General features: G+C 52.6%; 1 protein-coding gene across 1 annotated transcript; it reads left to right on the top strand.

The window, feature by feature from the left end:
- The first annotated feature begins 2,682 nt into the window (after window positions 1-2,682).
- Window positions 2,683-5,866, top strand: LOC111161170 (asialoglycoprotein receptor 1). The gene is made up of 9 exons (XM_022524715.1): window positions 2,683-2,836; window positions 3,050-3,133; window positions 4,325-4,441; window positions 4,563-4,658; window positions 4,738-4,809; window positions 4,912-4,998; window positions 5,088-5,239; window positions 5,314-5,420; window positions 5,530-5,866. The coding sequence occupies exons 2-9, from the start codon at window positions 3,067-3,069 to the stop codon at window positions 5,684-5,686; spliced, it is 855 nt and encodes a 284-aa protein (XP_022380423.1). The 5' UTR covers window positions 2,683-2,836; window positions 3,050-3,066; the 3' UTR covers window positions 5,687-5,866.
- The last annotated feature ends 15,479 nt before the right edge of the window (window positions 5,867-21,345 follow it).

Below are 21,345 nucleotides of genomic sequence, written 5' to 3'. Positions count from 1 at the left end.
ACACTCCCAGCAGAGGATCTTGGGACTCCCCTGGAATTCACCTTTCCCACGGGGAGACCACAGTGCTCCTGAATGGTGTTCCCAGATCCGCAGCCCGACATCCAAGGCTCTCTGGGCGGCCCCACTCCCCTACGTGCTGCTGTCACCCTCTCCCCGGGGTCACTTGCTCATAACCGCTGATGAAATCTGACCTGCTTCTCTAGGTGTAGAGGAGGGCGTCTGGGGGCGCAGTCGGTTAAGCAACCGCCTTTGGCTCAGGTCATGACCCAGGGTCCTAGGATCGAGCCCCATGTCAAGTTCTCTGCTCAGCCGGGAGTCTGCTTCTCCTTCTGCCCCTCCCCCGCTCATGCCTGTGCTCACTCTCTCTCTTTCAGAAATACATAAATAAAATCTTTACCAATAAATAAATAAATAAATAAATAAATAAATAAATGCACAGAGGAAGTCAGACCTGAAGCAAGAGAATGATTCCACGTCCTGTTGGCGACTTTGAAGATGGAGGGGCCACATGACAAGGAGCGTGGGTGGCCCGCAAGGGAGGAGGCCAGCCCCTGGCTCACAGCCAGCAAGGAAAGGGGACCTCAGTCCTACAGCTGCAAGGAACCGGGTTCTGTCAGCCACCTGAACACGCTAGAGGCATGTTCTCCTTTGCCTCCATTAACGAAACCAGTCCTGCCAGCCCCATGATCTCAGCTGTGTGAGATCGGAGCAGAGGACACAGAGGGACTGTGAGCTAATAAACGAGTGTTGTTTTAACCCCCCAAGTCTGTGCTCCTTAGTTACTCAGCAGCAGAGAATTAACACGCGAGGCCCTATATCCCTGAAGACCTTGTGTAATTTAAGTAAGATCCACACTCTCTTTTCTTCAAAGCAGGCTCTGCACCCAACGTGGGGCTCGAACCCTCAGATCAAGAGTCACGTGCTCTATGGACTGAGCCAGCCAGGAGCGCCCAAAATAGATATTATTAAAGGAATAAATGTAAGGGGTGGTGAATTCTCGGCATAAACACACCACCACTGTGGCAGAGTTTTCCTTTCTGGCTATTTTGTACTTTCTGCGGACTGTATCTCTGGTGTCTTGCAGGAGGCTGGCTTAAAAATCAGGGGCTTGGTCGGTCAGCGCATTGTGTGGTTTGGCTTTCTTCACACTGTGTTATCACCTCGCACTCCTGTTCTAACACTGTTTCTCTGGAACGCATTTGCCAGCACCGATCTGTGTGTCTGGCTCCCTGTCCGTCGGTTTGGGGATTGTGGTTATAGGTAAAAACCAGATTTCGGAAACATTGTATTCCAGGGTAACTTGCAAGCAGAGGGATGCACAAGTCCTAAGTGCACAGCTTTCCTCAGTTTCACCAATGGAACCCACCCATGCAACCGGGGTCCAGACAGAGAAGCAGAACATTTCCGTTACCCAGAAGCCCCCTCCAGCGGCCTCCCAGTCACTGCTTCCACAAGAGAAGCCACTATGGCGCCTGAAACATCAGAGGTCTGTTGGCTTGAATAAACCAGATTGCGACTGATGATATCAGAGAATGTCAAACTCACAGCCCCGTGGTCCCCAGGGGGACTGGTGACAGCCCCAGGCATGCAAACCACAGGGGGCTTTTCAGGACACAGATGAGGGTGCGCCCAGGCCTTTCGTATTTCATGCAAGGACCGTGTTCCCGAAGGTCTCATGTAACCTAAGACTCTCATGATAAAGTCTAGTTCTGTCCTCGAAGTGACTGTAACATCGGGTTTGCACACCTCTTGCTGTGGGGCCTAAAGCGAGACTAATTAACATCTTTAATATAGCCCAATTTCGAATTTAGCGTAATTTGAACCCGCATGCTCATCCCCGAATGCCCCGTGGGGCCGTAAGGGTCTGTACTTCAGCTTCCTGGGGACCCCAGGGCCCAGCCACGGTGATGGACGGGGTCTGGGTTCTTTGGGGCCAGAGCACAGGTCCTGGAGTCGGGACGCTTACCTTCCAGACCTCCCTCTGATCCTTCCTGGCACTTTATAACCCTGGGTAAGCTCTGACCTGCTGGGTCTGTTCCCTCATCAGCAAACGGGACTGCACTCTGGGGTTCATGAGAGGAGTTCACGGGTGAGAAGCCCGGGCATACAGTAGGAGCCAATGGGAGCATGTTGGCACAAGTCCCAGCTGGGGCGGGAAAACCTGCTCTCCTGCCTCTCCCCCCACCACCCCCATACTGTCTGGAGGACTTCGCTCCCTGGGAGAGTGAAGCCAGTGAGTTCCAAACCAGAGAGCCTGGCCGCTGGGCCTCCACGGGAGGCTGGGGCCCAGGCTCGGATACCAGGGTCAGAGCCCGGATTGGGCAAAAGCAGAGTATGGGGCTCCCTGATCCTGGCCAGGGATATTTGGAAACACCGACAATTCTGGGAAATGTAGCAGCAGGAAGTGAAAGGAGGGAGGGGCTGAAGGAAATGACGGGGTGCACCCCTGGCCGGGCTCCCCATCCCAAACCCTGCAGAAATTAGTGACGTGACTGGCAGGGGCGTGAGGGGGAGGGGGACAGATCAGGAGAGTCCCTCTCCCTGGGGAGGAGAGCAGGGGTGACCCATCCCCCACTCCCATTCCACACATCTCCAGAGTTCCAAATCCCTTTCCCCCTCTGTTTACTGTCCAAAGTCCCGGGCACTGGGGATGCCAGGTTCTGAGTGTTGGGACACATAGACACGCAGACACGCAGCGCTCGGGGCCCTCATATGGACCCTGCTCCGTCCCCTCCCATCGTCCAGGGCTGTCCGGGCACCCCAAGGCTCCAGGCTCTAGCTCCCTTCTTAGCCTAGGACCTGCACAACCGGGAGCCAACCTCAAGACTGTCAGCAAGTAAAAGGGGAAGAAAGTCAGGGGGACCTCAGAGTGGGGCGGGGGGTGCCGGGTGGGAAGACTTCAGAGGATCAAGTTCAGATGTCAGGCCTGGGAGGGGACTGGAGAAAGTTTTCCTAGAGCCACCGATCATTTAGAAGCAGACTGGACGCCTCAGGCCGGCTCCATTCGGCTCCAGCCCCAGCCCTAACCCCCGCCTTGTCCTGGGCCCAGGTCCAGTCAGCCCTACCATGACAAATGACTATCAAGATCTTCAGCATCTGGACAGTGAGGACAATGACCATCAGCTCCGACAAGGTAAGGGGACGCCTCCTTCCGGTTCTGAAAGGTGAGCGTCAGGTGGCCTTGGCCCCTTTGCCTCGGCTCCCGCTTCCTTCGGGGACCCCGGACCCTGTCTCTGGGTGTGCCCCACTCACCAGAAGCCGGTCTGAGCCACCCTTCTTGGGGTGGGGGTGTCAGCTGTGGGGCTGGAGTCCCTTTCTCGGTGACGGGACTCCCTCCAGAGGCCTCCGGAGCCTCGCCGTGTCACCCACAGCCCAGGGGCGTGGGGGCGGGGGTGCAGATCCAGAGGTCCAGGAGTAACGGGGGGACCTCAGGTCCCCCCTTCTTCCTTCTAACACCTGGAGAGCGTGTGTGAGGGGGAGTGCCGGGGTCCCCGGGACCATGGGTCCAGGGGTCAGACTTCTGTGAGGAGGCTGTGGGACCAAGTACCCAAGGAGGGTGAGGCCCCCGGCCAACAAAGACACCCCCTTATTTCTCCTGTCGGCAGGGATGCCCTTTGGGCTGAGCAGGAGGGTCCTTGGGGATGGGTGTGGGGAAAGGCTGCCGGGGTCCTCTGCTTGGGGGACTCTGGTTACTCCGTCTTCTCTCCCTGCGCGCAGCCAGAGGAGTGGGGTTCGTGGGGAGAGGAATAAACCTCCTCCTTATTCCCAGCCTTCCCCGGCTGGGGGCGCGGCCAGGGACCCCAGCCAGGAGCTCCTCCTGCTTCTCCAGCTGGAACCTGTTGGCGGGGCCGGGGTTCATCGGCGTCAGTGACACAGTTCGGCCACTAGGTGTCAGCAAAGGCTCAGGGCCCCGGCGGGCTGAGGCAGGACCAGGCTGGGTGCCCCCTCATCCTGCGGCCTCTGGCCCCTCAGGTCCCGGACCACCCAGATTTTTCTTTCTTTATTTCCTTTTTTTTTTTTTAAGATTTTATGTATTTATTTGACACACAGAGAGAGATCACAAGTAGGCAGAGAGGCAGGCAGAGAGAGAGGAGGAAGCAGGCTCCCTGCTGAGCAGAGAGCCCGATGCGGGGCTCGATCCCAGGACCCCGAGATAATGACCTGAGCCGAAGGCAGAGACTTTAACCCACTGAGCCAACCAGGGGCCCCCGACCCAGGTTTCTTAATCCATACGCTTCCTTGGAGCCCCGGAGAGGAGCCTTAGCCCGCTCTGCTCCTGCGACCCCAGAGCGGCCCAGGTGTCCCTGCTGCCCTCTCTTGCTAGTGCCACAGCCCCCGCAGCCGCTGTTCCGGAGGTTCTGCTCGGGACCCTGCCTCCTCCTGCTCTCCCTGGGCCTCGGCCTCCTGCTGCTGGTGGTCGTCTGTGTCATCGGATCCCAGAGTGGGTGCCCGGGCAGGGGGCCGAGGGTGAACGGGGGGTGACAGAGGTGGGAGAGGGCGGGCTTCTGTGCTGGGGGGAGCGGGCCCCTCATTTTGGCCTCTGCACACCCTCTCCCGCCCAGACTCCAAGCTGCGGGGAGAGTTGCAGGCCCTGAGAGAGACTTTCAGCAACTTCACAGCGACCACGGAGGTCGAGGTCAAGGCCTTGAACAGCCAGGGTGAGGGGGCGGGGGCTGGGGCTGGGGGGCGGGCGGTGGGCGCTAGGGACGCGGGGGCGCTGAGCAGGTGTCTCCCCAGGAGGAAATGTGGGCAGGAAGATGAAGTCGCTCGAGTCCCAGCTGGAGAAGCAGCAGCAGGATCTGAGCGAAGGTCAGACACGAGCATGTGGGACTCGGGGTCCCTCGGGCCCACGCCGGGGTCTCGCGGCGCGCGCGTGAGCGACGTCGCGACCCCCGCCCTCGCTCCCCCCAGATCACTCGGGCCTCCTGTTCCACGTGAAGCAGTTCGTGTCGGACCTGCGCACCCTGAGCTGTCAGATGGCGGTCCTGCAGGGCAACGGTGAGGAGCGCGCGGGGGTGCCGGCGCGCTCGGCCGTCCCCCTCCCCGCGGGCCGCGCCTCAGCGCCTCCCCCCTCCCCTGCTCCCCAGGCTCGGCGAGGACCTGCTGCCCCGTCAACTGGCTGGAGTACGAGGGCAGCTGCTACTGGTTCTCCCGCTCCGGGAAGCCCTGGCCGGACGCGGACCGGTACTGCCAGCTGGAGAGCGCGCACTTGGTGGTCGTCAACTCCCGGGAGGAGCAGGTGAGCCGCCCGGGGCTCGCGCTCAGGGTGGGGGTGGGGTCCGGGGAGGGCTCACCGCCCCTCCCCCTCCGCAGAAGTTTGTCCAGCACCACATGGGGCCCGTGAACACCTGGATGGGCCTCACGGACCAGAGCGGGCTCTGGAAGTGGGTGGACGGGACGGACTACGAGACTGGCTTCAAGTGAGTGTGCGCGCCCCCGGGCTCCGCGCGTCCCCGGGGCTCGGCTGGAGGGGGCCGGGGCAGGAGGGAGGCGGGGGGGCGGGGGGCGCACAGTAGCTCGTCTCGGCAGGAACTGGAGGCCGGAGCAGCCGGACGACTGGTACGGGCACGGGCTCGGGGGAGGCGAGGACTGCGCGCACTTCACCGACGACGGCCGCTGGAACGACGACGTGTGCCAGAGGCCCTACCGCTGGGTGTGCGAGACGCCGCGCGAGCCGGCCAGCTAGGAGACACCCCTCCCCTAATTTATTTCCTCGATGCCTCTGCCGGCCGCGTGACCCTCCGGTGCCGGGGGCCTCCTCCACTGCCTGGTGGGGGGGGGCGATCTAGGGTTGCAAGGGAAGGGGAAAGGCGACTTCCGAGGAGCATACAGTCACCTTTGGAGGGGCGGGGAGATGGAAACCCTGTCACCAGCGGCAGCCTGCTGGGTATGGCCAACCTTTTTTAGAGTAAAAAGAACAGAAGTATTCTAAACGCGCCCTGAGTCGTCTGGTTATTCGGCGTTGGGAATCGGGAGTGGGCTGGTGGGTGGGAAGCCTGGGGCAGGCCGCGGGGTCTGGTGGGAACCCCTTGGGCTTTGGTGCTTACAGGTGTGGGAGGTAGGGCTCCTGTTCGGAGTCTCCCCCTGTAAAGGTGACCCGTTGCTGGGGACCGCTGCACTTGTAGCAGTCCCCCAGGACCAGAATCCCACCCCCAACCCCCGCCCCCGATGTATCCACCGCTTCAAGGGCTTTGAATGAAACTCATTGGTGTGTGCTGCGTGCATTTCAGTGGACAGAGGCAGTGTCCACAGACAGGCGACAAACACAGTGCAGGCAAAGATGAAGTCCAAAACTTCAAAGAAAGCCAGAAAACCAGGAGGGTGGCTGACAGGCTCCCCAAATAAGCAGAATCCACAGCCCAGGACGGGAGTTCCCGGAAACCTACAAGGGCAGAGGCGGGGTGATCAGCAAACATGAAACAGATGCAAAAGTAGAGACAAGAAGATCTATCGGAATATAGACAGCTCACCATCTTTCCAGATCGTTTTGAGTGTAAGAGAATATAAAAATGAAACCGTCAGGCACTTGAGAAATGAACAAGGAGAGCACTGCGTGCATGGGACGGTGTAAGGTGGTTCTCAGGAGGAAAGCTGTACAGACAGAAGCACGTTTGTTAAAAAAAAAAAAAAGGTTGAATGGAAATAAGCTCAGTTTCAACTCCAGGGACTCGAAAAAGAGTAAAGCCCCTCAGAATGGAAGGCAGGGATTTACTAACAAATCATCAACCATAGGGTATGTATTCTACTCAAGAGCTTGGAACATTTCGAAAAAAAAAAAAAAATTGAGCCAATACTGGCCCATCAAGGAGCTTTCACAAATTTCACATAGAGAATTTCTACTATAATGACCAGAGAGGTAAGATTCCTATCTACATGACTAGCAAACCCCACAAATGATATGGTAAAAAGATAACATGCTGGGGTGCCTGGGTGGCTCAGTCGGTTAAGCATCCTGCTCTGGATTTCAGCTCAGATCATGAACTTGGGGTCATGAGATCAAGCCCAGAATCAGGCTCTTTGCTCAGTGGGGAGTCTGCTTGAGATTCTCTCTCCTTCCCTCCTGCCCCTCTCAAATAAATAATTAGGAGCGCCTGCATGGATCAGTTTGTTAAGTGTCTGCCTTCCACTAAGGTCTCGATCCCGGGGTTCTGGGATCGAGCCCCACATCAGGCTGCCTGCTCAGCAGAGAACCTGCTTCTCCCTCTCTCTGCCTGCTGCGCTCCCTGCTTGTGCTCTCTCTCTCTTAGACAAATAAATAAAATCTCAAAAAAATAAATCTTAAAACAAAAGATAACATGTTTCTCAAAGAAAGACAAATACCAAATGATTTCACTCCCATGTAGAATTTAGAAATGGAACAAACGAGCAAAGGGGGAAAAAGAGAGAGAGACAAACCGAGAACCAGACTCTGAACTTCCGAGAAGAAACTGAGGGCAACGAGGGGGTGACAGGGGTGGGTGAAACAGGTGATGGGTATTAAGGAGGGTGCTTGTGACGTATGGAGGCGATAAATCACGGAATTCTGCCCCCGAGACCAATACTGCACTGTATGTTAACCAGTTGGAATTTAAATAAAAACTTGCGGAGGCAAAAAAAGAATTCAAAGATGGTTTAACATCAGAAAAACCTATTAATAAAATAGACTTAGGGAGTACAGAAGACCCAGGGAGTACAAAAGGGAAAGTCACATAATGTGGAAAAAGCATTCGGCAACCTTTTTTAGGACTTTCTGTTGATCTACAATCTCGCTATATAGTTTCCATCAGTCTTCCAAGATATCTGCCTCGCTCCAGCCATGACGCCTTTTAGGCAAGAGAAGGGAGCAAAAGGGCAGAGAAAAGGACCTCTCTGTGAGGACACTTCTGGAAGCCGTGTGCACTTCCACTTATATCTCTTTCACAGGGACTGGTCCCAGGGCAACAGCCCCAAATGGGGCTGAGAAGTGGACTCTATATTCTAGGGGGTCTGCTTTCAGGTAAAAGCAAGGGGATTGGGGCACCTGGGTGGCTCAGTGGGTTAGGTTTCTGCCTTTGGCTCAGGTCATGATCCCAGGGTCTTGGGATCGAGCCCCACATCGGGCTTCTGCTCAGCAGGGAGACTGCTTCCCCCTCTCTATCTGCCTGCCTCTCTGCCTACTTGTGATCTCTGTCTGTCAAATAAATAAATAAAATCTTAAAAAAAAAAGCAAGGAGATTTTATCGATGTGGAGCAGAAGTCTGCAAATCCTGGCCCTCACCTGTTTTTGTAAATTAAGTTTTTTTTTTTTTAATTTGACAGAGAGAGTGGGAATCATTTCTGGATGTATATGTGTATGAAATCACCCCACTGCATGCTTAAAAAACACACTGTACCACCAAAACATAAATAATTTCTGTTTGTCGATCATACCTCAATAAAGTTGGAAAAAAAATCACAAAAGTATATTTCATGGAAAAAACCAATAGTGACTACACGTATGCACAGCAGTGTGGAGAGCCCTCACATCAGCACTGAATGGAAAAAAGCAAAAAGCCAGAATGCTGTCTAGAGCACAATCGCATCAATAAAAAGCAACAACAGCCCACACGGTCCCAACAGCGCTACATGATTTTCAAGGATCCTTACGTGTTCAAGGACACGTGAACCCATTCGAGTGTTTGCTTGAAGAAGGGAGGAGAAAAGGAGGTGCAACCAGAGCGAAGGAAAGTGTACAGGGGACAGTGGGGACAGTGTACAGACTGGAGCTGAGTGGCGCTTAGGTGAGGGCTGGAAGCTGCAACCTCGCCTCTGGTCCAGAAGGAAAAGTGTGTAAGGCCCTCGCAGCCTCCATGCCACCAGGATCCTTAATGCAGACAGATGAGAACAATCCCCTGGTGCCAGGACCTAGACCATTTGGGCTACTTAGGGAGGTGGATTCAGAGTGAGTAATGACAATAAAAGTATTAGAAAGGAGAAGGTCAGTTTCTAAAAAAAAATTGCAGACACAAGGCATCTCCCATTGTGAGGCCGTGGGGGCCACCCAGCATCATCTGTGAAGTGCTCTTCTCAGGGATCCTTGAACCTGAAGCGTATTGAACTTCTAGCACCATCTATGGGTTTAGGGGACATTCTGCGGGGCAGGGAACGCACACACAGGCGTGCGTTCCTTCAAATCCAGAAAGTGGAAGATTTTATCACATGCATGTCTGGTTTCTTCCACAAATAAATGAGCAGGAAAACAGACAAACGAGGTGGGGTGGGGGAGAATTTTTCTAGATTAAAAGGACCTTAAGAGACATACTTCGTACATGCAAAGCGGGGAATTTGAATCCTGATTTGAACAAGCCAATTGTAAAAAGACTTTCTGGGAAAGTCTGGTGAACTTGCACTACTAATAGATAAGGCATTATTGTCAATGATTTCTGGTCTGATAATAGTATTGGGGTTAATTAAGAACAGGAGGCTCTATTTTAGAAATCCCTATGTCAAAAGACTTCTGGGTAAAATGGTGCGTCTGGGATTTGCTCTGAGCTACATGAGCAGGCCGCAGGGTGGGGAGGTGGGGAGGGGACAGAAGACATGTCTGGCCACACGCTGGTGATTGCTGAGGCCAGCGGCACCTACGTGGGTGTTTGTCATACGAATCTCTCCACTTTTGGACCTACTTTGTTCACTAGAGAGGAATCAAAAATGGCAGGGCCTAAAGATAGGACTTACCTGGAAAATAGGACATAATAGATTTGTCGTAAGTGCCGTATGGGGGCAATCAGGTTTTGTTTCTACAGAAAAGAGGGACAGATTTGGGGGTGCCTGGCTGGCTCAGTGGGTGGAGCATGGGACTCTTAATCTCGTGGTTGGGAGTTCAAGCCCCATGTTGGGTGTAGAGAAGACCTAAAAATAAAGTCTTGAGGGCGCCTGGGTGGCTCAGTGGGTTAAGCCTCTGCCTTCTTCTCAGGTCATGACCTCAGGACCTCAGGGTCCTGGGATGGATCCCTGCATCAGGCTCTCTGCTCAGCAGGGAGCCTGCTTCCCCCTCCCCCCCTGCTGGCCTCTCTGCCTACTTGTGATCTCTCTGTCTGTCAAATAAGTAAATAAATAAAAATCTTAAAAAAAATTTAAGTATTAAAAAAAAAAAAAAGAGGGCAGGGGTCCCTGGGTGGCTCAGTCGGTTGAGCAATGGGACTGTTGGTTTCCACTCAGGTGTTGATCTCAGGGTGTTGGGACGGAGCCTCCTTTGGCCTCGGGGCTTAGGCTGGGGGGGTCTTCTTGAGATTCTCTCCCTCTGCCTCTGCCCCCACTGGCGCTTGCTCTCTCTCTAAAACAAACAAATAAATCTTAAGAAAAGAAAGAGCTTGACTTCATTAAAGTTAGAAACAAGCAGAAGACTTGGATGCAATATTTGCAACATTTATAACAAGTAATTAACATCCAGAATATAAAGATCTCCACAAAATAACAAGAAAAAAAACAATGCAACAGTGAAAGAGGATATTATAGTAAATATTTGTCCTCTCTGTCTTAGGGAGTCCATCGCGTGCAAACTTGGGGTGTAAGTAGCGAGAGGGGCCGCATCCTCCCTCTCCGCCCCCCTCCTTGTAGCTGGCGGTGGGTGTGGCCTGAGCCTTACAGCAGAGTGGAGGCTGCAGAGGGGTGTGTGTGGGGGGTGACAGCTGGAGCGCCCAGGCGAGCATCATGCTTTTAAGGTCTTCAAGGAACGAAGCTGAAAAGATTCAACCTGCAACATAATATATACAATGTAATCCCATCTACGGCGCTTCCCCCTCAAAACCTCCCACGAGTGCTATATATTTCCTTAACTCGCACGCAGAGATGGTTGCTTTCTCCAGTGTGTTCAGCCTCTTCTCTCCCCTCCTTGCAGCTTCTCCGCGTTCGAAGACTTTCCCATCCAGAAACCCCCGCTTGACCCCCTGGCCTCTCTCCAGCCGCTGGTCGAGGCTCACTACTGCCTCAAGCTAACAGTTTTCGGGAATTGGGGGGGGGGGGCGGGGGGCGGGGGTAGCGGGGCGGGAGGCGGGCGGGGGAGGGCTGCGGTGCTGGAGGGAGGAGTTACGCGCTTATCAGCGTATTTCCGAGGGGGCGAGGCGCCAGAGGCTGGAGAACCGGGCGGCGGGGTTCGAGCGCGCGCACACCCGCGCTCACGGCCACCCGGAGTTTTGACCTCCCCAGCGAGGCTCTCGGGCCGTTCGCCACCCCTGGCCCAGGGCGGTGCTCACTCCCGCCTGCCTGCCGGGGCCCCCCTCTGCACCTCCGCCCCGGGCCCAGCTCTGCGGTCCGCGCCGCGTGCAGGTGGACGGGAGGCGCTGTCCCCAGCAGCAGAGAAAGCGACCGCCGGCCCCAGGGACGCTCCCCTAAACGTCGACTGGTCACAATGAGTCAGAATCCCCTAGGGACCTGTCTCGGCTTTAGGGTCCCCAAAGCAGAGCCTAAGAGGAAGGCTGGAGGGAAGGGGTTCTCCCGGCGCCTGGCGCGGGAAAGCAGTGATGCGCGCGAGCAGGGGGACGGGGCGCGCTTCTCCCGCAGCGGCTCGGGGCTGGTCTGTGCTGGTCCCCGGCCCCCGCGGGCCCTGGGCTGGACGAGTCCGGGCAGAAGACGCAGAAGGTGAGCGGGTGGCTGGGGCCGGACGCCGCCCGCCGGAGCAGGAAGGGGCACGGGTTGGGGAGCAACCGGAGGGGTCCACCTGGAGGCCCCGCACCGACCTCCAAAAAGGAGGCTGGGAACACGCGGTAGCGGCCGATACAAGGGACACCGAGGACCGACCTTGGGAGAGGCGCGAGACTGTGGATGAAGACAGCTGAAAACCTCCCCAAGGTTGTGCAGGGACTTGAATGGGGCTGACTTACTCCTGGCGACTGAGTCCCAATCGTGCAGCCATGGCCCTTCTCCCCAGGTTAATCTACAAATGCAAGGTTATCGGAATCAAAATTCCTATGCAATTTTTCTTTTCTCTTCTGGAATTGGACACCTGGATTCCAAATTTATCTGGAAGGACAGAATGTGTGGGAATAGCCAGCGAAAATTTTAAGGAGAACATTAATGGGATGGGGAGAGGCGCTTGTCCTATCACATATTAAAATATAAAGTAGGGGCACCTGGGGGGCTTGTCCTTAAGCGATTGCCTTGGGCTCAGGTCATGATCCTGGGGTCCTGGGATCCGGCCCCGCACAGGGCTCCCTGCTCAGCGACAAGCCTGCTTCTCCCTCTCCCACTCCCCCTGCTTGTGCTCCCTTTCTCACTGTGTCTCTCTCTGTCAAATAAATAAATAAAATCTTAAAAATGTATATAAAGTAGGTAATGAGAGCATTCCTGGCCTAGGAGTGAGCGGACGGATCAGAGACACGAAACAGCCCAGAACTGGATGCAGAGTTATCCGGGGGCTGCTTTGTTTGTGACGGAAATTCAGGAGGAACCCGAGCAAGCAAAGGGAGGAGCATCTCAGGGTGGTGGAGTAGCTCACAGGCTCTCTGGGCATGGTGCAGAGATCAGCTGGGCCTCATGAGTCCGCACTCGGGGCTAGTGCCCTGCAGGCCAGTTGGAGGGCCTCTGTGTGCATCAGCTCTACTCCGTCTGGGGCTCCAGCCTCACTGTCCTCTCTCTGCAGACGGCTTCTCTGTGTTTCAGTTCCCAGTCCTACAACCCTTGCCTGGGTCTCATGGCTTCTCTCCCTGTCTCTCTCTCTCCCCCTCTCTCCCCTTCTCCAAAGTCTCATGGATGGAAGACACCGATTGGCTCTCTCTGGCTCAGCTAACGCTAGGCCAATAAACAGGAGAGCCAAGGACCAGGTCACGTCCTGGTGGCTGCCACAGGGACCGCGTGGAAAGGAGAGGGAGAGATCACAGAAATATGGGGACTTGGGAGAATGGGGGTGGAGGTGGGCTTGGGCCAACCATACGACAGATAGCTATTACATCAAAATACAGATTCAGTGTAGTAGCTAGTTGGGTCATAATCAGAAATACGTTTTTGGTCTCCGTCCCCAGTTCCTGACGCCAAGCTCCTAAATCCTCTGGCATTTCCTGGGTGACAGGAGCATCTTTTATTCTCAGTGAGGTGACCTGGGTGGTCTCCCGGAGAGTTTCAGGGTGGGGGCTGGTCACCCCCAAGACCTAGGCACGTTTAGAAGCTTGGGGCTTCCAACTCACCACCATCCTCTGGGGAGGGGACAGGGGCCGGGGATCGAGTTCATAATTGACCACGGAGTTCGGAGAGCTTCTGGGTCCGTGGACGCCTTCACCTGCCAGGACAATGGTACCATTGCAAGCACGTGTGCTTGGAACCTTCCAGGACTTTTCCTTCTGTACCTCTTCCTCTCGCTGCTTATCTTTGTTCTCAGCCATATCCATTGTAACAAAGCAGTGCGTGTAAGTGCTTCCCTGAGGGTCGTGAGCCATTAGAGCGAATGTCAAATCTGGGGAGGGCTCGTGGGCACCCCTGATTTACAGCTGACCGGTCCCACGTGCAGGTGACCATCTGGGACTGCAGGAGGCATCCAAGCTGGAGGGATGGGGCGCTCACCTGTGGGTCTGCACCGACTCTGGTAGTTACAGTCATAATGGAACCGTAGGATGTCTGCGGAGTTGGAGAATCGGTTGGCGTGCGATCCCCCCTCCTGCTCCCCGAACATTTGGCGTCAGAAGTGCTGTGAGTAGAGGAAACGAGAGTTTCCTTTTAATAATGAAGGAGGAGTTTCAAACCCGAGAAGAAATGATGCCGCAAATGGTTGTGGGACAGGAGTTACCCCATCCGCTGACCTCGTCAAGTTAAAAAAATAATTGGATGATGGACAGCATTTATTTTTTATGTTATTTTTCTCCATTCTGCATGGCTGGAATGATACTTCTCAAAAAGTCTGGATCAAATGAGACATTTCTTTCTTTCTTTCTTTCTTTCTTTCTTTTTTAAGATTTTATTTATTTATTTGAGGGAGACAGTGAGAGAGAGCACGAGAGGGGAGAAGGTCAGAGAGAGAAGCAGATTTTCCATGGAGCAGGGAGCCGGATGCGGGACTCAATCCTGGGACTCTGGGGTCATGACCTGAGCCGAAGGCAGTTGTTCAACCAACGGAGCCACCCAGGCGCCCCTCTTTTTTCCTCTTTTTAAATAAAATATTTTATTCATTTATTTGAGAGAGAGAGAGCAAACACGAGCAAGGGGGAGGGTCAGAGGGAGAAGCAGGCTCCCTGCTGAGGGGGGAAGCCACGTGGGGCTCAATCCTGGGACCCCGGGGTCATGACCTGAGCCGAAGGCGGATGGTTCTCCAACTGAGCAACCCCCAGGCGCCCCCTACTGGTGAACTTGAAACATCGGCGTGGAAATTAAAAGCCCAGGGAGGACAAAAGTCAAGTGGCCCAATGGTCACTTATGGAAATCGACCAAGATCTCTAAAACAGGAGCCTCGGTGCGGGGAGGTGGCCCGGCTCTTTATCTTGCAGTGGGGCTAGTCACGTGTTTATTTGGGAAAGCCCTCTTTGAAGTGGATGCTTCTTTGCAGTGGGTTACTCCTTGAGTCGGGCCTCACCCCATCCCCTTCCCTCCCTGGAATGCCTTTTCTGCAGGCCCAGCATCCCTCTGAGAGCGTGGAGGTTGCCTTGGGCACGGCCTGGAAATGGGCCTGGAAATGTCGCAGACAGGGAGGGAGCACAGGGCAGAGGGGATGCCGTGGGGAAGACAGGATCACCGGCCGGCCAGCCGGCCGGTCCTCATGTCCTGCTTATGAGATGCCAGCCCCTTGCAGAGGCCTTTTTCCGCCCCTGTTGTGGGACAAGAGCCACTTTGTGTGAGGTGCTGGGCTGGGGCAGCGGGACCCGGAGACGCCAGGCACACAAGGACAAGGTTACCAGAGAGTGTGGTTATTTCCTGCGTTAGAACTCCCAGTTGGAGGGGGGAGAGTGACAGAAGCAACAAGAATTTATTGACTCATAAAACCAAAGCCCAGCAGGGCAGGGAGGGAGCTGATCCTCGCCACTCCTGGGAGGAATGGCAGGCGGCTGGGACCCTCCCTGTCCTCCGCATGTTGGCATCGGTCCCCCAGGCCTGCCTGGCCATGAGCCCGCCATCACTGCACCCTGTGAACCTCTGCATGTCTCCAGCAGGAACACGTCTGCATAAGTCAGCTTTAAACTTGATGCCCGAAAAGCATATAAAAGGAGTAAAGAGCATGGAAAAAAAAAAAAAAAAGAAAAGAGATTCCATTTTCGGTGAAACTGGAAACTAGACATATGCTTGGACTCCAAAATCAGACAAGGCAGAAGCTGGGCTTAGGAGGAAGGGAAGGGGGGCATGGCAAGAGGGCATGGGGCCTGCGGCTTTCGGGGTGTCTGAAACCCATCCTGGTCCCTTCCTCTCTCTCGGTCTGCCTCTCTGCCTACTTGTGATCTCTGTCTGTCAAATAAATAAATAAAAATCTTTAAAAAAAAAAAAAAGGACTTCTGAAACCCCTCCGGGGGGGTGGGGGGTGGGGGGTGGGGGGTCATTCTGGCATCTCCCTGGGGTAAAGCAAGAAGCCAGAGCTGCAGAAGCAAGCTCACTAAGGGGAGGGGTTTGGGGCCCCAGAAAAAATCCCACAGTTGAGGGGCGCCTGGGTGGCTCAGTCGGTTAAGCATCTGGCTCAGGTCATGATCTCAGGGTCGTGAGTTCAAGCCCTGAGTCAGGCTCCCCACCCAGCAGAGTTGGCTTCTCTTCCTCTCCCTCTGCCCCTCTCCCTGCACACACACACACACACACACACACACACACACACTTTCTCTCTCTCTCAAAATAAATAAACAAAATATTTTAAAAAATCGCACTGTTGAGTCTTATCCGGAAGAAATAGCCTAGGAGAGCGCCCCTGGGCTATGACGCTGGGGGCCACTGTGCCATGAGCTGGCCCAGGACCATCCAACCCATTCTGTCCAAGCAAGTAGCTGGCCTGGCCTTGCTAAGAGATGCCCGGATAGTCAGATGTGGAAAACGACCGTAAGACTCTCGAATAGATGGAGAATGCCTTCCGGAGAAAATGCGGGCTTGGAGCCATTGAAGACGGCAACTAGATGTTTTGCTCTGAATTAGGAACAGGAGTTAAGTGAGCAGGCTGATGAGGGGAGGTCACTGGGCCGAAATGCAAGGGCTCAGAGAAGAGATTATGGGACTGCGGGAGCTACCGACTTGCTGAAAGATGTGGGAGACAAACATCACAAACAGCAAAGGAATAAAAATGCAGCTGGAGGAAGCATGAGGGGGGACAGACATTGCAGAATATACCACAGGACTTAACAAACAGAGGGGATAAAAGTAAGCAAATGAAGTGGGAATGAAGGTAGAGCTAAAAGGAATGAGAGAGAAATTATATATATGTAATTACACAGATACAGAATATGTGTACTGTATATCTATATGATACACACTTGTCCTATACTCCATACATGACATGTAAAGAGGTCTCATAAACACAGAGTTGGGCTCTCTGAGAAAGAAACCCCAACCGACTGATAGAACATACATACAGTTCAATAAATTATTCAAGAAAGTCTTCCTCAGGTGATGTTATGTATTGGAAGAGAAAATCATATGCCGGGGAAAACTGATCACTGTTTTTTGAAATTCAAAACTGTTGAATTTCAAAAATAAAGAACTTTTTGAACAGCCAGGGGGGAAAAAAGGGGGGTCAAGCCCCTTACCAGGGAATAAAGATCATGCCAGACCTGCCCGTCCACGGACCCACAGCCAACGCTAGAAGAGCTGACACAAGTTTCTCAAGGAAGCAAGGGGAGTCAGGATTTTACAAAAAGGCCACTGTTTTCTGTCCTCCTCGCCCCCCCTGCTTCTGGCAAATGCTGATGTTTGTACCATTTTAAAATAGTTCTGCTTTTTCTAAAATATCATATAGTTGGAGCCCTGGGTGTGAAGGTTTTCCAGAATGCCTTCTTTCTTTTAGCAATATGTATTTAAATTTCTTCCATGGCCTTTGGTTGCTTAATATCTTTTTTTTTTTATTCCATTGTGTGAAAGCTCTCCAGTTTGCTTATCCATTCACCTCTTGAGGGATATTTTGCTTGCTTCCTATTTGGGGAAATTATGAATAAAGCTGCTATAGATAGTCACGGGCAGGTTTTTGTGTGGACATCAGTTCTCTGCTCATTTGGATAAATACATAGGAGTGTGATTGCTGAATTGTATGGTAAGTCTACATTTAGTTTTGTAAGAAACGGCCAAATTATCTTCCAAAGTGGAGGGGCCATGTTGCATTCCCAGCAGCAGTGAACGAGAACTTCTGTTGTCAGTGTTCTGGATTTTAGGCATTCTAATAGGTGTGCCATGGTGTCCCAGTGGTGTTTTAATTTTAAGTGCCCTCGTGATATAGGATGTGAGCATCTTTTCATACGCTTACCTGCCATCTGCTTGTCTTTTGGGAGGTGACTGTTCAGATGTTTCGCCCATTTCCCAATTGGGTTGTTTGTTTTCTTAAGTTGAATTTTTAGAGCTCTTCATGAAATTTTTTTAAGATTTTATTTTTAAGTAATCTCTACACCCAATGTGGGGCTCAAACTTACAACCCCAAGATCAAGAGTCACACACTCCACTGACTGATCCAGCTGGGTATCCCAACTCTGTAAATTTTGAATAGAAGTAATTTATTAGATATATATCATTTATTAGATATATATTTTACAAATTCTCTCCCCTAGTCTGAAGCTTGTCTTTTAATTCTCTAAGCCATAGACACTTTGGGACATGCATGATTTGAGAACAGCCCCATGAGCTCTCCTTGAAGAAATCACTAGAGGATGAACTCGGGTCAACCACGGAATAACTGAGTGCATTTTAGTAAAAGGAAGGTAGTGGCAAATATATTTATCACACAACTAACATGAAAGTTTGGTGGTAGTGTCAGGAGACAGAAGGAGGGAAGGGGGAGACGTAGGCTAATTCATTCATCTTCATTAAAAAAATTTTTTTGAGAAGGTGGATCATTGTCTGGGAAAATGTTGTCAGAAAGATCCCAGAAGAGAGAAAAATGGAAACAGGGGCTCTTATCAAAGAAACACAAAAGTTTTCAACAAGTCACTAGCTCCCCCCGAAGGATCCATATTCTGACCATTTCACAAAAAATTCTAACAGAGGAGATTTTGGGATAGTGGTCCAGGGCATGGAAAAAGAAGAAAAATCTCCAAATTATTTTAATTAAGTCAGTACAATTCCAATGCTTGATAAAAATCACACAAATATTGCCTTTCTGTCGCCCACCTGCTGAACTGTAGCTGGGTGGGGGGACGTTTGGACACAGACGCACAGGAGTAAAGACGATGAGTAAAGACATGAGGGGAGACCACCGCCGGTGAGCCAGGGAGACAGGCCTGGGACAGAGCCTTCCTCACGGCCTTCCTGGAATTGCCGATGGCATGACACCTTGACCTTGGACTTCCAGCTTCTAGGACTGTGAAGAGTTACATTTCTTTCTTTCTTTCTTTCTTTTTTAAGATTTTATTTATTTATCTGAGTTAGAGAGAGAGCATGCACGAGCAGGGGAAGCAGCAGAGAGAGCTGCTGAGCAGAGAGCCCCATCCGGGGCTTGATCCCAGGACCCTGAGATCATGACCTGAGCAGAAGGTTGACTCTTCACAGACTGAACCCCCAGATGCCCAGGAATTATACTTCTGCTGTTCAAGCCCCCCAACCTGTGCTACTCGCTTAGGGCAGCCCTAGCAAATAGAGATTGCTCCCCTCGGGCGTGGATGCCCATAAAATACGCCGCGAAATAACCAAACCCACCAACAAACATTCCTGTGCACACAAATTAGGACGAATTCGCAAAACCCCACAAGGGAGGACCGCTTCCCGCAAGAGCCGTAGTAACGAATTCCGGTTTTGGCAGACAAGGCCAGGGTGCGACGGGATCACTGCTTTGAACAGTGACACGCATTGAGTGATGGCCGTGAACTTGCCCCTCCCAGGACCCCTCTGGACCACCCTTGCAGCTTCTGGGCCCAGAAATTCCTTCTTTCCTGCTGCTGGAGACCCCATCCCATAGGGACCACTCTGCCCCGGCCAGAAGGCGGAGGAGGGCCTTTCCCATCAAACGAGCTTTTGTTGTATTTTTAGCGGTTTGTTTCTCTGTCCCTGAAAGGCCTGGGTGAAAGGAGCAAAAGTTCACGGGGTGGCTTTCAACTTTCGCTTGGATTTTGTCACCTCTTTCTTCTTTTCCAGGCCTTTTTCTGCCCGCTGGGGGCCGAAGGCTTCCCTGCCACGGGTGACCATGACCGCTGGGCGCTCCCACTGGCGTCCTCAGCAGGGGCCTCCATTTCTGCTTTTGTGCGGGGAAAGAGAACAATTCACAAACATGAAACGCCAAATGAGTTCTTTCAAATTCAATCCAATTGACAATGACCTTTTTTTTTTTTTTTTGATCTTGCAACTGGTGTTCTTTGTCTTGGATCCTGTTCAGGAATGAAATGAAGACATTCTCATGTCCTTCACAAGAGGACGGTTGTGATGAAACAATATGGTTTGTTGTTCAAGGGAGGTGCTAAATCCTTAAACAAACAGGCCATTTCGGTTCGCCCATTAATTGTATTTTTATTGCAAACACCGAAGGACCTCAAAAAAACGGAAGGTCATGTTCCCACTGGTAGAATAAAACCTTAGGTTTGTTTTAGGAACAGATGAAATCTTCCTTATCAGCACTTTCTGGTTTGGGGGAGGGGCTGGCGAGGAACACGTTTAAACCCAAATTTGCCTGTTACAACCTGTTAGAATCACTTAAATTCCACATCAGAATAACAAACCTACCCTGGTTTCCAATGGGGACGTTTGTATTTTTCTTTTTCTTTCTTTCTTTCTTTCTTTTTTTTTTTTTAAGATTTTATTTATTTGAGAGAGAGAGAGAGAGCACAAGCAGGGGCATCAGCAGAGGGAGAAGCAGGCTTCCCGCCAAGCAGAGAGCCCGAGGCGGGGCTCGATCCCAGGACCCTGGGACCATGACCTGAGCTGAAGGCAGATGCTTAACCGACTGAGCCACCCAGGCGCCCCAGACATTTGTATTTTTCATAAGTTATGCAGCTGCGTGTTTAAAAGAAAGTCATTTCCTCAAATCAATTGTAATGGCCAAGTTTTCGTGTCCGGAAGACCACTAAGGAGCCAACACCGATGCAATCACACGAGGGTTTATTTGACAAGCTTAAGCTTGGGCCCAAGTATACCCGACACAGCAGAGTAGGGACTTGGACCCCGAGGCTAGTTAAGGCAGGGTTTTTATGGGTCATTACAAGAGGCTTGGGGGGCGGGAGGAGGAGAAGTTTCAGACTTTTCTGCAGTAAGCCGATTAGCTGTTGCCGGGGTGCTGCAGGATGGGGTACTTTCTTGGAACTAAAGCAGGGTAGGGGTTCCTGGAACTAAAGTAAAGTAGGCATAAGTTCAGCCCTTGGGTCTGAGATGGCTGCCAGAGCTAAGATGGCTGTACTTGTGCTAATGCTAAACTCGAGGTGGGATGGCCTTAATTTTCTCGGCCTCCACACAATGAAGACTTTTGGTCTTGCCATTTGTGAAAACACAGCTGGACCTTGAAGGCATTACGCTTAGTGGAAGAAGCCAGACGGAGAAAGGCAAATACAAAAAAAGTACTTTTCCTAAGAGAAAGGAAGCAAAGGTCCGGCAGGAGCTGCAGGGTGCATTGGGTCCTTTCGTGGGAAGGAAAGCCCAAGGGACCTCTTTCTACCAAGTTTTTACAAGCTCAGAATTTAGAAACCCCACTGTCCTGGTTTCTGACCCCAAGGTCCACAGATCCCAGGATTGAATGGGGGAGAGAAACTATCACCCTAACCCTAACCCTTTTGATATCACGTGACCTGACATCTTCGGGTCTTTGCAAACTTTTCACTCATCGGTGATCCGTCTGTCCCAGAGGAACCGGAAAGTGCAGGATTCCAGCTAGAGCAAGTGAACGCAAATGAAGAAACACAAACAATGATCAGAGGGAAAAAGTTGCCAATGATTGAAACCTTGTAGCTCTAAGAATGACCACGGACTGTTTAGGAAGTCTGGCTTCCCTTCTTGGGTGGGAGACATGGTCTTAAAGAGTAGGTGGGCAGCAGGAGAGTCTGGGTCCCCACAGGAGCCTCTCGCAGCCTCCCGCGGCTGTGACCATGAGGTGGCGCTGTCATCCCACGTCTTGGGAGCTGAGAGCCCCAGGAAAGAGAGACCCAGTTTCTTCACCGGTGAGAGTCCTGCCCCACCCCCCCCACCAAGGGACCTGAGATGCCTCTAACAGGGTTGGAAAGAAGTTTTACAGAAACGCAGGGGAAACCCCAGTTCTTCTGATACTCCTGGTCCCCAGGTGGGTGGAGATGTCTTGTCCCCCCCACCCCCCACAGCAAGCAAATCTGTGACACCTGC

The sequence above is a fragment of the Enhydra lutris genome, unplaced genomic scaffold (assembly GCF_002288905.1).
Source record: "Enhydra lutris kenyoni isolate GAN:26980312 unplaced genomic scaffold, ASM228890v2 scaffoldscaffold82, whole genome shotgun sequence".
NCBI lineage: Eukaryota > Metazoa > Chordata > Mammalia > Carnivora > Mustelidae > Enhydra > Enhydra lutris.
This window is presented reverse-complemented; position numbering and strand designations above follow the sequence as displayed.